This window comes from Strix aluco, chromosome 21 (assembly GCF_031877795.1).
Source record: "Strix aluco isolate bStrAlu1 chromosome 21, bStrAlu1.hap1, whole genome shotgun sequence".
Lineage (NCBI taxonomy): Eukaryota > Metazoa > Chordata > Aves > Strigiformes > Strigidae > Strix > Strix aluco.
This window is the reverse complement of record NC_133951.1, coordinates 4,332,719-4,346,193: the sequence shown is the minus strand read 5'-3', so window position 1 is coordinate 4,346,193 and position 13,475 is coordinate 4,332,719. Positions and strand designations below refer to the sequence as shown.

Genomic DNA, 13,475 nt, shown 5'->3' with positions numbered 1-13,475 from the left:
GCAGGTGTGTGTTACGTATGTGCAGTGAGTCAGGTGTGCGTACCTGGCCAGAGACACACACACCCGTTCAAACACACCTGCGTGCACAAGGACGGATGTGTCCTACACACAGACACGCAGGAGTCACACACACTGCAGAGTGAGTCGGGCATGTACACCCAGAGCAGGTTGTGCACACGAGAGTGTGTGTTCATAAACAAAATACACACACCGTGGTGTCTCACACATACATATGCATGAGTGTCACACAGATGAGGGTGTCACACACGCACAGTACAGCTCACATACACACAGGCGTCACACAGACCGGGGTGTCACATGCAGGGAGGTGTCTCACACATGTGCAAGTCACACAGAGATTGTTGATTGTTGCAGAGATGGGGATGTGTCACACACACTTGTATGGTTCATACATGCTTGGGTGTGTCACATGATGTCTTTCAGGCAAAACAGATTTCACACACTTGGGTGTGTTGTCACAAATGTACACATGGTGTCTCAGACATACAGAGATGTCTCACACTCACACTCACACAGCGTCTCCAAACACACACAGTCTCTCCGACACACGGGGTCACGTGTGGGTGCTGCAGACGCAGACAGTGTCTCGCACACTGTCTGTCACAGCCACACAGGTGTTGTACACACACACACACACAGAGTGTCTTACATGCTTCAGACACACTTGGTGTCTCACGTGGGGCCTTTCACAGACACACACGGGTGTCTTGGTGTCACAGACATGGTGACTCTCCTACAGATGGTGCCTCTCACCCCGACGTGTGGTGCACACCGATGCCACACACCGTGTCTCTTGGATATCTGTCACACACGCACACACACACACGCACACACACACGCACACACACGCGCACACACACACACACGTGCGCACACACGCACGCACGCACACACACGCGCACACGCACGCACACACACACGCACACGCACACACGCACACGCGCACACGCACACGCGCACACACGCACACACTCTCGTGCACGCGCACGCCCGCGGTGTCTCCCCCTCCCCGCCGTGTCTCTCCCGGACACACACGCGGTCTCTCGGGGTCACACTGACCCGTGTCCCGCCGACACGAGCGTCACACACGCGGCGCGGGCTGCGCACCCGGGTGGCCTCTCGTCCCCTCCCCTCCCCTCCTTCCCCCTCCCCTCGTCCCCTCCCCCTCTCCCCTCCTCCCCTCCCCTCCCCTCCCCTCTCCCTCTCCCCCGAGCCCGCGGTGCCCGTGGGCGCCCGGCGCCGGGGCCGCTCCGCTCCCTCTGCTACCGCCGCCCGCGCTCGCCGCCCGCCGCGCCCCCGGAGCGGAGCGGCGCGGAGGGGCGCGGAGCGGGGCGGGCGAGGGGCGCGGCCAGCGCGGGCCCTCCCGCAGCCCTGCGCGCCGCGGGGCGGGCAGCGGCGCCCCGGGCGGGCGCGGAGCGGCGGGCGAGGCCCGGGCGGCTGCGGGCGGAGCGCGGCCGGTCCCCCGGCAGGATGTCGGGGTCGCGCTGCCAGACGCTGTACCCCTTCTCCGGGGAGCGGCACCGGCAGGGGCTCCGCTTCGCCGCGGGGGAGCTGATCACGGTGCTGCAGGTGCCGGACGGCGGCTGGTGGGAAGGGCAGAAGGAGGACGGGCTGCGCGGGTGGTTCCCGGCCAGCTACGTGCAGCTGCTGGAGGTAGGAGCGGGCCGGGGCCGCGCCGGGCGGGCGGGAGCCGGGGCGGGGGGGGGGCGAGGCGCGGCCGGGAGCCGCTGGGCCGGGCCGGGCCGGGCCGGGCCGGGCGGGGGACGGAGCCGGCCCGCAGCGCCCCGCGCTCGGCTGTGCGGGCCCGGCCGGGCCGTTCCCCGGCCGCCAGCGGGGCTGGGGGGACGCGCGGCGGCACAGCGGCGGTGCCGTCGGGGACCCACGTCGGCAGGGCGCTGCCCTGTGCCCGGGGCACGGCAGGGCGCTCGGGGCGCTGGGGAGAGCAGCGGCCCTGGAGAAGGAGCAGCCGGAGCCCCCGGCACCCTCGGGCGCAGGCACGGAGCGGCGGGGCTCGGGGTTCGGGGCGCAGGGCGAGCCGCGGGCTCCTCTGGACACTGGTGCTTTCCCAACACAAGTTTCTTTGTTAGTTTAAGAATGCGGGAGTCCTTTTGTTTGTCAGTTTTGCCACCTACAAGATCGTTTACTGAGATACGTGAATGTTTGTGGTTTCACAAATTGCTAAATATTTACACATCTAACCAGGAATTTAGGAGCTGTTTGAGGCGAAATCTATCGTGAGATGAGACAAACTCTGCTCAGCAAAGGCAGTGGGAAATCGCTTCTGCACACGCAGTAACTTTGCTCTCCTATCACCTCCCCCTTGGAAAGTCCTCTTTTCCTACTTAAGTCTGAGCAAGTCCCGCTGTGCTCAGGTCGGTAGCTGCAGCCCTCCAGGTGTGCCTTTCCAACCCTTGGCTCATCTACCACTGAAAACTTTGCTGCAGACCAACTGTCCGCACAGCCCAGCCTCCTTTCCCCTGAGTAAATGTTTGGAAAGAAGGTAAGAAAGGTGGCCAGCACCAAGTGATGCTCATGTTTTCAGCTTCTCCAGAGGTGGTGCCTAATAAGGACTATGACCTGGAGTTAATATGTCAAATGAGAGCTAATTAACCAAATTAACCAAATTTATGGGACCACAGGTACTTGGCACACATTACGGTAGAGTAGATGTGAGAGAAGAAGAAAGATCTGTGTGTGTGTGTGTCTCACGGCTCCGTGCAGGTAGCCCTTTCCCTTGTGTGCAGGTATGCAGCTCAGGGACCTGATCTAACTGAAACACAGCAGGATAGAAATACTCTCCTTCTCTTTCCTCTGATCCAAATCCCTGTATAACCACATTGACAGTGGAGCTGGCGTCATGGAGGAGATGACAATGCATAGCCAGACGGGGCCATGAACACGATTCTCCTTTCGGTACCAACCAGCAATTATATTGGCTTTGGGTGGCTCTGTCCCTGCAGCTTTCGGTGAGGTTCAGCGTTATGTTTTGAGCTGAACTGAACCACACGCTCTTGTTGAAAGAGGAAGATGTTATTCCCGCCCTCTGTCCTGCCCTCGCTTCCCCATGCCCAGTTTACTTCAACAGGTACCTGTGCTCTTCTCTCTGGAGCCCTGTACTTCATTGTCCCAAAGGACAGCTGCCTGCATTTTCTGCCACAGCAGAGAATGAAGGTGGCTCGTGGCATGGCCTGAGGTCTGCCATGGCTGGCAGGGTTTGCCCTGCATGACACACATCCTTTCTCCTCACAGCAAAGTCTGTCAGGTGGCTGGGTGCTACCAGAAGGAGATGGCCTCCTTCTGAAGCCTTTGTAGCTTTAAGCCTGCCACTGTGAATAGACAGGCAGGATGGATTTTCTCATTCATATCACTTCAGGTTTACCAACACTGAAATCTCCTCCAACAGCCCTGCTCTAAAGTCTGCACTGAGTTTTGGTCCTGAGCTGAAAGAGAGAAGCAAGAGAGGTATGAAGAACAGCAGCTGAGAGGGGAGTCTCTCCCACCCTTGAGCGGTTTTAGTTTAGCAGCCAGTCTGCAGGTTCCTGCTGGACGAAAGGGGAGGAATGGCTGTTCCTGATGCTCTCTCTGACTTGGGAGGAACCGTGCTGCACCAATAGCACCTGTGTCTCTTCACAGGCAGCTGCCACATGGCTCCAGCTGGCTTATGCAGGAGCTGAGGGCAGGGCAGGCTCTTCCTCCTCGGGTGCACTCACACGGAGTGGAGGTAGCTGTAGGCTCTGGCAGTGAAAAAGAGATATCCATGGCTGGTGGTTAACCAGAATGGCTTTTGATGGCAAATGTGGAGATGGACAGCTCTGAGAAAACCATGAAGGTGGCTTGTGGGAAATGAACTCCAGGGCTAGGGATGGGCATTCCTGAGGGATTACTGCCTTTGCCTCCCAAGTTCTCTTGCTAGCAAAAATGTGTTTTCAATTCATTTATCACAGAAGATCAAGGAAAGGACCAAAACTCTAGAAATGTGGGGCAAGAGAGACACAGGGAGGTAAAGAGTTAAAGATGTTTGGCATCCTTTGGTTTCTGCTCCTGTGGTTGCTGTAAGCCTACAGTGGTGGGTTAGATGAAAACAACAATGGCTGGAGGTTCCTGCTCATGGCAGTGATGGAAACAATGAGAGCTGGAGGAGGACTAGAGGAGCGTGTGGTACGGATAAACCAGAAGCAAGATGTATCTGTGAGCTCTGGAGAGGACACAGTTGTCATAGAGCAAAAGGGATAGCGTAAACCAAAAGACTATCAAAAGCAGAGAGGAAAGTGAGCAAGGGAGGGTGTTAGCTCTGTGATGGGGTTCCAGGTGGGTTCCCAGAGGCCACGCTGGTTGGCAGCAGTCAGGGAGGCTGCTGTGGTCTTGTTCACAGAACTGCTGAGTTGGAAGGGACCTCTGGAGATCAGCTAGCCCAGCTTCCCTGGCCATGTCTGGTCAGGTTTTGAGTGTGTGCAAGGATGGAGACTCTACAGCCTTTCGGGGCAATCTGTTCCAGTGTTTGACTACCCTCACAGTTTTTTGTTGTGTTTCAGAGGGATTTCCTGTGTTTTAATTTGTGCCCGTTGCATCTCATCCTTTCTCTGGATATCACTGAGATAGTCTGTCTCTGCTTTTTTTACTGTCCCCCCTAGGTTTTTATACACATTGATAACATTGATGCACGCTGATAACGAGCCTTCTTGTCTTGATGCTGAACAGTCCCAGTTCTTTCAGCCTTTCCTCGTATGACAGATGCTCCAATGCCTTAACCATCATGGTGGCCCATTGCTGGACTCTCTCCAGTATGTCCTTGTCTCCTTGTGCTGGGAAGCCAAGTACTGTTTCTTATATTGCTGTGCTCTTGGAGATAGCAGGTTAATGGAGAAACAGCCCCTAACCAGTATTTTCCAAACATGAGAATCCATTGACACCAGAGGAATCCAAAAGTGTGCTGCCAGATTCATATGGTTTTGCTTTGACTGAGCTTGGTCTGTGAGCAAACAACACCCTTCTGCAAGCTCAAGGGCTTGGGAAGGAGGTATGTTGCTGCTTGTGATCCATATCCCATTGAGTAGATACACCATCAGCTTCAACCTTCACCCCTCCTTTGGTGATTTATAGCTATGTCAGCCTTGAGACCTGAAAGTCAGGGACTAGTAGCTGCATCTTCTGACCATGTCCTCCCTCATGTGTACTCTTGTATTTTTGCCTGACCATTTGAACAGAGCCATGCAGGGATCCTCTGTACCAGACTGATGCAGTCCCAGGTTAAGCAATTGCCCTTCCCGGCCTGGTTCAAAGAGGAATCTGTGCAGATACAGGCAATGAGCAGTCCTAGCCAGCACTGCCATGGTGAACAGAGGTATAGAGCAAATGGAATGTGGTGTGTGATACAGTGAGGGATTTCTTAACAGCTGAAGACAACAAAATGTTTCCTACCCAGAGGCTGACTGCCTCCTCATCCCACCTGCATCAGAGATGCTTGGGATGATGATGATGTGTGTAGAAAGATCTGTACAGCTCCAGACCTGAGAGCAACCTAGGACAAGTCTCAGGTGTGTCCCAGTTTGTCACAACCTTTATTGTTGCAGGGCAGCACAGATGTCAGGAGGGTGAGGTGGTGTTAGAGCTCTGGGATATGTACTCCAGGAAGTGCTTTGCACGAGACCCTCTGGGGAAACACTGGCAGTTGTGTGTTGTATAGAAGTGATTTTCAGAGGGGTGGGGAGATGTGTCATTCAGTCACATTTGCAAGCGGTTTGTTTTAAAATCTATTTTAGGCATTGCTTTTTGTATTTGTGGTTAGCTAGAAATCACTTATATAAGCAGCAGCAGTAGCAACATATGCAAATTTGCTGAAAATTGTCAGCACTTCCATAGCTTCAGTCATCCCACAGATGTAAGTCTCTGTATGAAGCACAACGTGTGCTTCCAGCATGGATGGAGGTGGCTCTGGAATCTGACTGAGCGAGCTGGACTGAGTAGGACTGAGAGCTGCCACTGATCTTGTCTGCACTTTCACAGCTTGATTTACCAGAACCATGAGGCACTTTGGAAGGAAAGAATCGCACGCTTCTCCCTGATGCACGGTGCACGTGCAGGCATCGACAGTATTATACAGTAATTCCACTGCTGTGTAATATTTGGGGGGGTAACTCACATCACCTAACCCGACCTGTGACATCCGCCACATGGACATTGAAATGTGCAAACAGTTGAGCCTGGAGGCTGTGGCACGTGCAGCTGCAGGAGGCATGGCACGGCACAAACTGTTTCATTCTTTGTGCCCAGGTAGTCACAGAGAAAAAGAATGGAAGGAATTCACAGAAATGATAATGCCTATGATTTATTTTGTAATAGCAGAGAATGTGTAGAGGATTTCTGTGCCAAACGGTATAAGCTGATACGATGCAAGGAGGCAGTGTGCTTAAGGAGAAACTAGAACCTGCCGGCTGATGAGCAAAGAGAATTCCATTTCATGACAAAATTCAACTTCCGAACATGTATGTGAAACAGTATTGTGGTGAAACCCCTATTTTTAGAGAGAAAAAAAATATGATTTAGATTTCTCTTTCTTCATGTTAGTGATGGAACATATTTTGATCAAGAAAAGCCTGAAAAGATTTTGTCAGAAAATACCCAGCCAGTCCTAGAAACGAGCGTTACTGTAGCCAGTGCTATGAGTGATGGCTGTGCTGTGCCACAGCAAGGGCTGGCGTGAGCAGCTGCTGGAGCTGCTCTCTGCTGTTAGGGGAGCTACATAATGTGTGCAATACACTTGGAGAGAGGCAATGTTGGTACCTATTGCATCAGATCTTTTCCTGATGACTATACAAAGAATAAGGTTGTGTATGGAAAGCACTTGGCTGGCTGTGAATACCTGAGGCCTGGGCTCTTTGTATGTGGCATTGGTACCTCCTGCAGGGTGCTTTGCTTTCTTAGCAAGTTCCTCTACATCCTTGGAGTTTGTTGTCTCACTCTCTCGTTCCTCCATTGCCCCACTCAAAAATCAGCACAACATAAAAAGTCATGGAGAGCAACAAGGACCGAGGGGCTGTGTGACGATATTGGGTACAAACGCGGCTGCTACCACTGCTTTTTTGTAAGGATACTCCGTGGAACAAGTAATGCGCTAGTATATAGTCTTGTGTGATGGGAGAGGAATCTGGTCTTGAATCCAGTGTGGTAAGGCTGTGGGTGCTGAGCCCTTCTGTTTTTTTTAAGTGGCTAGGGAGCGAGCACAGCATTGTGCTCAGGAAACCTGTACAGTGTTCAGCTTCTGATGCTACAGGCTTAGCAGTTAAGCTACTTGGCTGAGCAGCTGGTACTCCCGTCCCCTGCCAGCCCTGCCCAGGGACGCCTGTGGCACTGCCTCGAGTGTTCTGGCTGTTGTTCTGCAGCTGGGAGATGGTGCTGGGGAGGAGCAGGAACCGTGGCCAAAGAGGAGACGGTATCTCCTCCAGGCGCAGAGGGTGATTTTGATTCTCCCAGCGCAGGGATGACTCCCTGTGGGGATGACCAAGGAAGCCAAAGGAGGCGATTTGCGAGGCTGCTGTGGGTGTTGTCTCAGGGGGAAGGGTAGAGCTTTTAAAATTCAGCCCTCACAGCTGCTGAGGCTGGTCTGCTTTGTGTGATTCAGCAGCAAACCTTTGTCCAAAGTGGGGCATTTGTGAGATAGCAGTGACAATGAGAATCGTGTGGTATAGCTTTGCGTTTTAGTTTCAAAGTGTCATTTTTTTTATCTGTGAGTTTCTGTAACAGTATCTTTTCAGACCAGAAACTTCTGGTTATCTGACCATTGACATTTCTGGAAAAGTGAATGAAATGAAATAATCTATTTTCTCATATTAAAAGCGTGAGGAAATTATGTTTTCTGCCAGAAGATCACTTTTCAATCAAGGTTTCTGAGAGATTTTAAAGTCTCATGAGAATGTGAAGGAGATGTGATAGTACAGTTCACAATCCCTCGCTCATAAGAGTGCTGTCTATCACGCAGCGGGTGATAACTGTCTTGAACTGTTGAAGTTAAAAACTGAACAGTACCATAAATACCCAAAATTTGTTACTGATGGGTGTGGCATTTTTTGTGAGCTGTTCTGTCCTCTGCATAAGTCAGGGTGTTGCACCTGGATGCTGCACTTGTAGCAGGTGAGAACAATCACATTGGTGGCCTTGCGGAAGTCGCACAGGACAGAATTTTTAAAGATGTTTTTCTTTATCCTTAGCTAAAAGATGAAAAGGGAGGCTTAATCTGGAAGGACCTTTTTCTGCCCATGGATTACAAAGAGAGCCTAAAAATGGTCTCACTGCATATGTCTGCCTTGTAGATGTTAAAGATTAAATGAGTTGCCATGCACCTGCACGTTAAGGGTGGATATACAGTGAAGATGAAAAATGTGGATCACATAAAGACTCACTTGAAGTGAGTCTTAGTTCCCTAAAGAATTCTGTGCTCTGAGTGGGGCACACATCCTGTAGACAAAAAAAGGAGTGATTTCTGCAGTGGTAGGCATGGGGTACTCTAAATAGTCTCACTTTCCAACTTGGGTGCAAAATGCACCTTCAACGTCTGGACTGTTGTGCTGCAAACACATGCTGAATGTATTACGTGGTACTTCGTACTGAATGTAGTTTAACAAGACACGGTTGGAATAATGAGAAGATGCCAGATACTCAGTATTTTCTAAAAAAAATGCTTTATTTTGATGTCCAAAAAGGAAAATTTAGCTTTGAAACTTAAGACCAGAAGATTCTGGCAGATTTGGTGGGGTTTGGTTTTCTCTATTTCACTTTTACTTGTGTGATAATAAATGACTAGGTAGAATTAACTAGTCATTTAAATAACTAGATTAAACCTTTGTTTTATTCTCCATGGTTCCTTATCTTCCATGGTTGCTTATGCTCCATGGAGCACATTATTATCAGTAATGCACCCTGGCTCTGCATTACCAGAATCTTAAATGCCCGAGTATGTAACTCAGGACTTGTTTTCATTATTTCACTGACTACTGACACCGAGTGCAGTCCCAAAGATAGGACATTCTTCTATTTTGGAGAAGTCCCACAATAATAGGAACAAGTATGCAGTGCTGCAGTGTTGCAGATAGTATCTGTCTTTGGAAATATTTGGGACTGTTGCAGTTGGTTTTGCTGTGGCCATGCTACGGCTTAGGGCAGCTACTTCTCACGTTGCATGTGTTTCTCCTGTTTGCACCATGGGCAGAGCACGGGGAGCCAGCCTGCTGAACGTGGCAGGCAGGCAGCACTGCTAACGTGTGGCTTGTGGAGTATTTGACATAAGGCACTGATATTTCTGTCTTTGATTTCTGACGCTTCCAGGGAGCACTTGTTATGTGCAGCTTTTTCAGAATCCAGTGCTGATGGGATATGCCTCGCTTACCGTGCACACACAGCAGATTTGCTGGAAGCCTCCCAAAAGCCTGGGCCCAGCTACAGTGCCTGCTCCCTGCTGTGCACATTGCCAGTAACTGTGCACAGCTCCGCGTTTGCAGACAGGGAAGCAGGACCTGGGGAAATACGAAAGAAGCATAATGGACTTGATGTCCCCTCTCTGTGCTTTGCACGCTGCCATCAGTTGATGTCAGTTTAAAGTGTTGTTTGCCGTATTTAATTACATGTCACGCTCCCCTTTATTGGTATGACCCACTCAGAGTGCAGAACAGTGTAAAATCAAGGCGAACAGTTTGTTCAGCCACAGTTTTTCAAGAACGGGGTGTTTCAACAAGTGTTTGTTTTGAAAAGTATAAGTATGCTTTAGTGTAGCTGAAATTTTTTATGTCATGCCACTGTGTAAAACATTACCTATTAAGAGGAGCTCATGTAAAGGGTTGGTATGTGGGCTATCAGCTCTATGGATTTGCAGTGTATCTGCAGCGCAGGCAGGCAGGCTGAGCCGAGGCAGCAGTGGGGGTCAGGCATGGGAGAGGGGCAAGAGCCCCTTACATACCTGCCATACCAGCAAAAGTGCACTGGGGTTGGATGAGAGGGAGAGCAGGCTGTGCTCCATGGGCTGTAGATCTGCTGTAACACTCTGCCTGCTGTGGTACTTTGTCTGTACATGCTGTGGTGACCATCCTAGGAAGCACTCCTTTTACAGGTATATGTAATAGTAGAGAGGTTTTGGCTTGCACTAGCAATCCAGTTTTCCACATTATGCTATCAAAATAGATTTTGTATTAGTCTAATACATTTGTGTTTGCTTTTTTGCTGGCAAATTCCAAAAGGAGGATGCCATGGGTTACTCGGGAGCTACCACGCTGCATTTTGTGGAACACATCTAGCAGTGCAACAGGCCAGTGTGTTTTAACATACACCTTTTTCAGCATTTGTGAGCCGTCCTCTCAGTACTCAGTTGTTGGTATGGGCCACTTTGGAGTGAATTTAGGCTGACTGACAGGTGACTTTGGTCACTGAGCTTTGAACTCCCAGACGGGTGCAGACCCAAAGATCGAAAATCTTTCTTTGACATCATTTAAGATCTGTCTGGTACTTCTTCCTACATTCGTAGTTGGTAAAAGTAGACAGTGAAAACTGTTCTTGAGCCACAGATATCCCCACTGTGATGCTGGCAGCAAAAGCACTGTGGTCTTCCAGTGTTGGTCTGAGCACCAAGTTTGTTTACTGCACAGATCTCCCAGGGCTTTCCCAGCTCTGACAGCTTGCGGCAGCCCTCTGCACCTCTGCTACTGCAGTCTCCAGGGTGTATACTGGGAACAAAATAATTTCAACATTAACTGTTTCATCTGCTATCACTTTGTGTGCCCCTGTCGCTTAGTTCTGTGCCTCTCTCTTCTGCCCTGTCAGTTGGTTTTCCATGGAGGAAAAAAAGCTCAGTAATAAAAAGTCATGTGAAGACCTGGGATGTTTGTTTCATAGGATGGATCAGGCCAAGGTTGTTAAAGAAGGAGGATGAGTGAGTTTTCTGCGGCTGTCCTACAGAGTGCTCCGAAGCGAGGAGGGCACGCAGCTGACGGGGAAGCTGAGGAGGCTCTGCCAGCCCAGCTGCGATGCCACTCGCCGCTGCAACGCCGGATCCAGAGCTGGGCAGCATTGCTGGTGGAGCTGCCACAGCAGGGGCAACGCTGCAAGGCTTCAACGCGTTACAGAGAGAGAAAGCAGGAGCTGCTCTGGGCTGGATATGCAGCCTGGAATTGTCAGGTTGTCCCATTAGCACTGAATCAGTCTTTGAAATGCCCTCTCACACTCGGCAAGTCTGGCACGGGTAAAAGGGGGAAAGGCATGAGAGTGAGGAGGGAGCAGAGGCACATCACGACGAGATTAAAAATCCCAAGCTGCTCATTTTATCTTTTCATATTTGCCCCCTTTACTTGAAACCCCAGTAAAATCTTCCTTAACTTTCAAAGGCAGATGTTAGCTTAGAGTTAAATCTGATCTCTTCCTGAATCTGCAGTGTTCTTTCTGGCATTTGAGTGTTGCTTATGGTCTCTGTTAGTTTTCTCACGCCCATTCAGCCAGAGACATAGTCAAGCAGCCCTGAGACTGTTGAGGAAAGGTACAGCAGCTGATTGGGGAGCATGGAAAGGGTTAAAATGAAGCATCTCCCCTCTCCTCAGAGCTCCCTGGGCTGACAAAGGACCAGCTTTTGTGGAAGACAGTGGGAAGGAGCAAGGATCTTTGAGCCAGTGGACATTGTTTGGGCCATGAAAGATACCTGTATGGTTCCAATTATTACCTCTATATGTAATATTTTGCATTTATCACTAGTGTAATTTGTTTGCTGTGATGTTACTTGTTCATTGAAGGCTTACTGAAGCTGTTTAGGCTTTTGCCTCACATAAAAAATTATGTATAACTTGCACATATTTGCTACACACTTCCACTCTTTTTTTCTTGAATTGCTTGAGGAGTGAGTGGCATTCAGGAGGGTTCAGAGAGCTGGGGATGAGCCTCATTAATCAAGTAATAAGCGATAGGACAAGAGGGAATGGCCTCAAGTTGCGCCAGGGCAGGTTTAGACTGGATATTAGGAAGCATTTCTTCACAGAACGGGTAGTCAGGCGTTGGAATGGGCTGCCCAGGGAGGTGGTGGAGTCCCCATCCCTGGAGGTGTTCAAGAGGCGGGTTGACATAGCACTGAGGGATCTGGTGGAGTTGGGAACTGTCAGTGCTAGGTTAATGGTTGGACTGGATGATCTTCAAGGTCCCTTCCAACCTAGATGATTCTGTGATTATCAGGCCTTTGTGGTTGACTTTTGACTTGAGGAAGACTAACTCTTCTTGTTTCTGCTCCTTGCTCTCTGGCGTATCAATTTTTTATTTTGTGCAGTAGTTTTCTCACTCCTTGACTGCTTCTTTTCTTCTGAAGGTCTTCACAGAAAGGAGTTTGTGTTTTCAAAAGCATGCTTATGGTAGTTGTTGTCTAACACCTACGCTTATGACATCGTGGCTATAACATTGCTATTGAGTGTATCCTGTCATTCTGTTCTTTTTTCTGCTGGTAAGCTATAAGCACTTTCAGAAGTTCTTTTAAATTGGCTGGTAGGATCTGCTTTGTCTTCCTGATCCTTTCTGATTCACTTATTTAGTACTTTATTCATGTTTCCAAAACAAAACCCCGCAGTTACTTTGTGCCCACCTGCTCCTCCTTGAGCCATGTGCCACAAAGCCACAAGCTAGACCTACAGTGACGAGCTGGTGCATGCCAAGAGCAGTTTCAGTTGCTGCAGAAGTGAGGCTTGGTCACAGAAGAGGCAGCATCAAGAACTGGCAAGTTTTTGGTAGTGGGGGAGCAGGGATAATTAGTATGGAGGAGTTTGGAGGAGAAGAAGGAGGTTTGCAGTGACAGAGTTTGCAAGGGGTGGCAGAGAATGAAGAATTAACACAGTTTGGATTTGATACTGATACAGCAAAATGCCATGCAGAAATTGCACAGAACAGGAATTATATTTCCAACGTGTGGGCAAATGCTTAACTCAGAAAGGACTAGCCAGAAACTGGATTGATGACTGTAGTGTATTTCGCAGTCCTGAAGAAACGTCTGTACTGTCTGCAGAATTCAGTTTAAAAATCCTGCGGAGGGCTGTGTGTGTAGCACGTGGCTGAGCAGTTCCAGCCCTGCCCATGTAATGAGCTGCCTGAGCAGCAGATTTGCTTCTCGTGTGGCAGCTGCTGTATAATAGGACTAATTCATTACCCAAGGCCAAGCAATCACTCTCAATAGCAAGATTTAGAGGAGACCCTATGACTTGTCTCGTTGCGCTGTGAACTGCTGATTATCACAGTGGTAACTGGTACCAAACGAAGACTGGAGTTGAACCTCAGTCTGTTATGGGATGAAGAATAGAACTTCAGGTATTTCCAAAATGAAATAATGTTTAAATTATCTATAGGTCCCTTTTGGAAAATAGCTTTGAAATGAAACTGAGTCAGCGAGCCCCTGCGTCCAGCTCCTATCTCAGCTGCATCACCCCAGGGTTTGCTGGACGCCCTCACTT

The 13,475-nt window shown here is 49.9% G+C and overlaps 1 protein-coding gene across 3 annotated transcripts in view; it reads left to right on the top strand.

Moving 5' to 3' along the window:
• The first annotated feature begins 1,442 nt into the window (after window positions 1–1,442).
• The window catches only part of GAS7 (growth arrest specific 7), a 104,035-nt gene continuing 92,002 nt past the window's right edge, over window positions 1,443–13,475 (top strand). For all 3 annotated transcript variants that reach the window (XM_074846966.1, XM_074846967.1, XM_074846965.1), the window contains exon 1: window positions 1,443–1,674. In XM_074846966.1, the coding sequence (XP_074703067.1) occupies window positions 1,492–1,674 (183 nt within the window). In that variant the 5' untranslated portion in view covers window positions 1,443–1,491. The remainder of the gene's footprint in view (window positions 1,675–13,475) is intronic.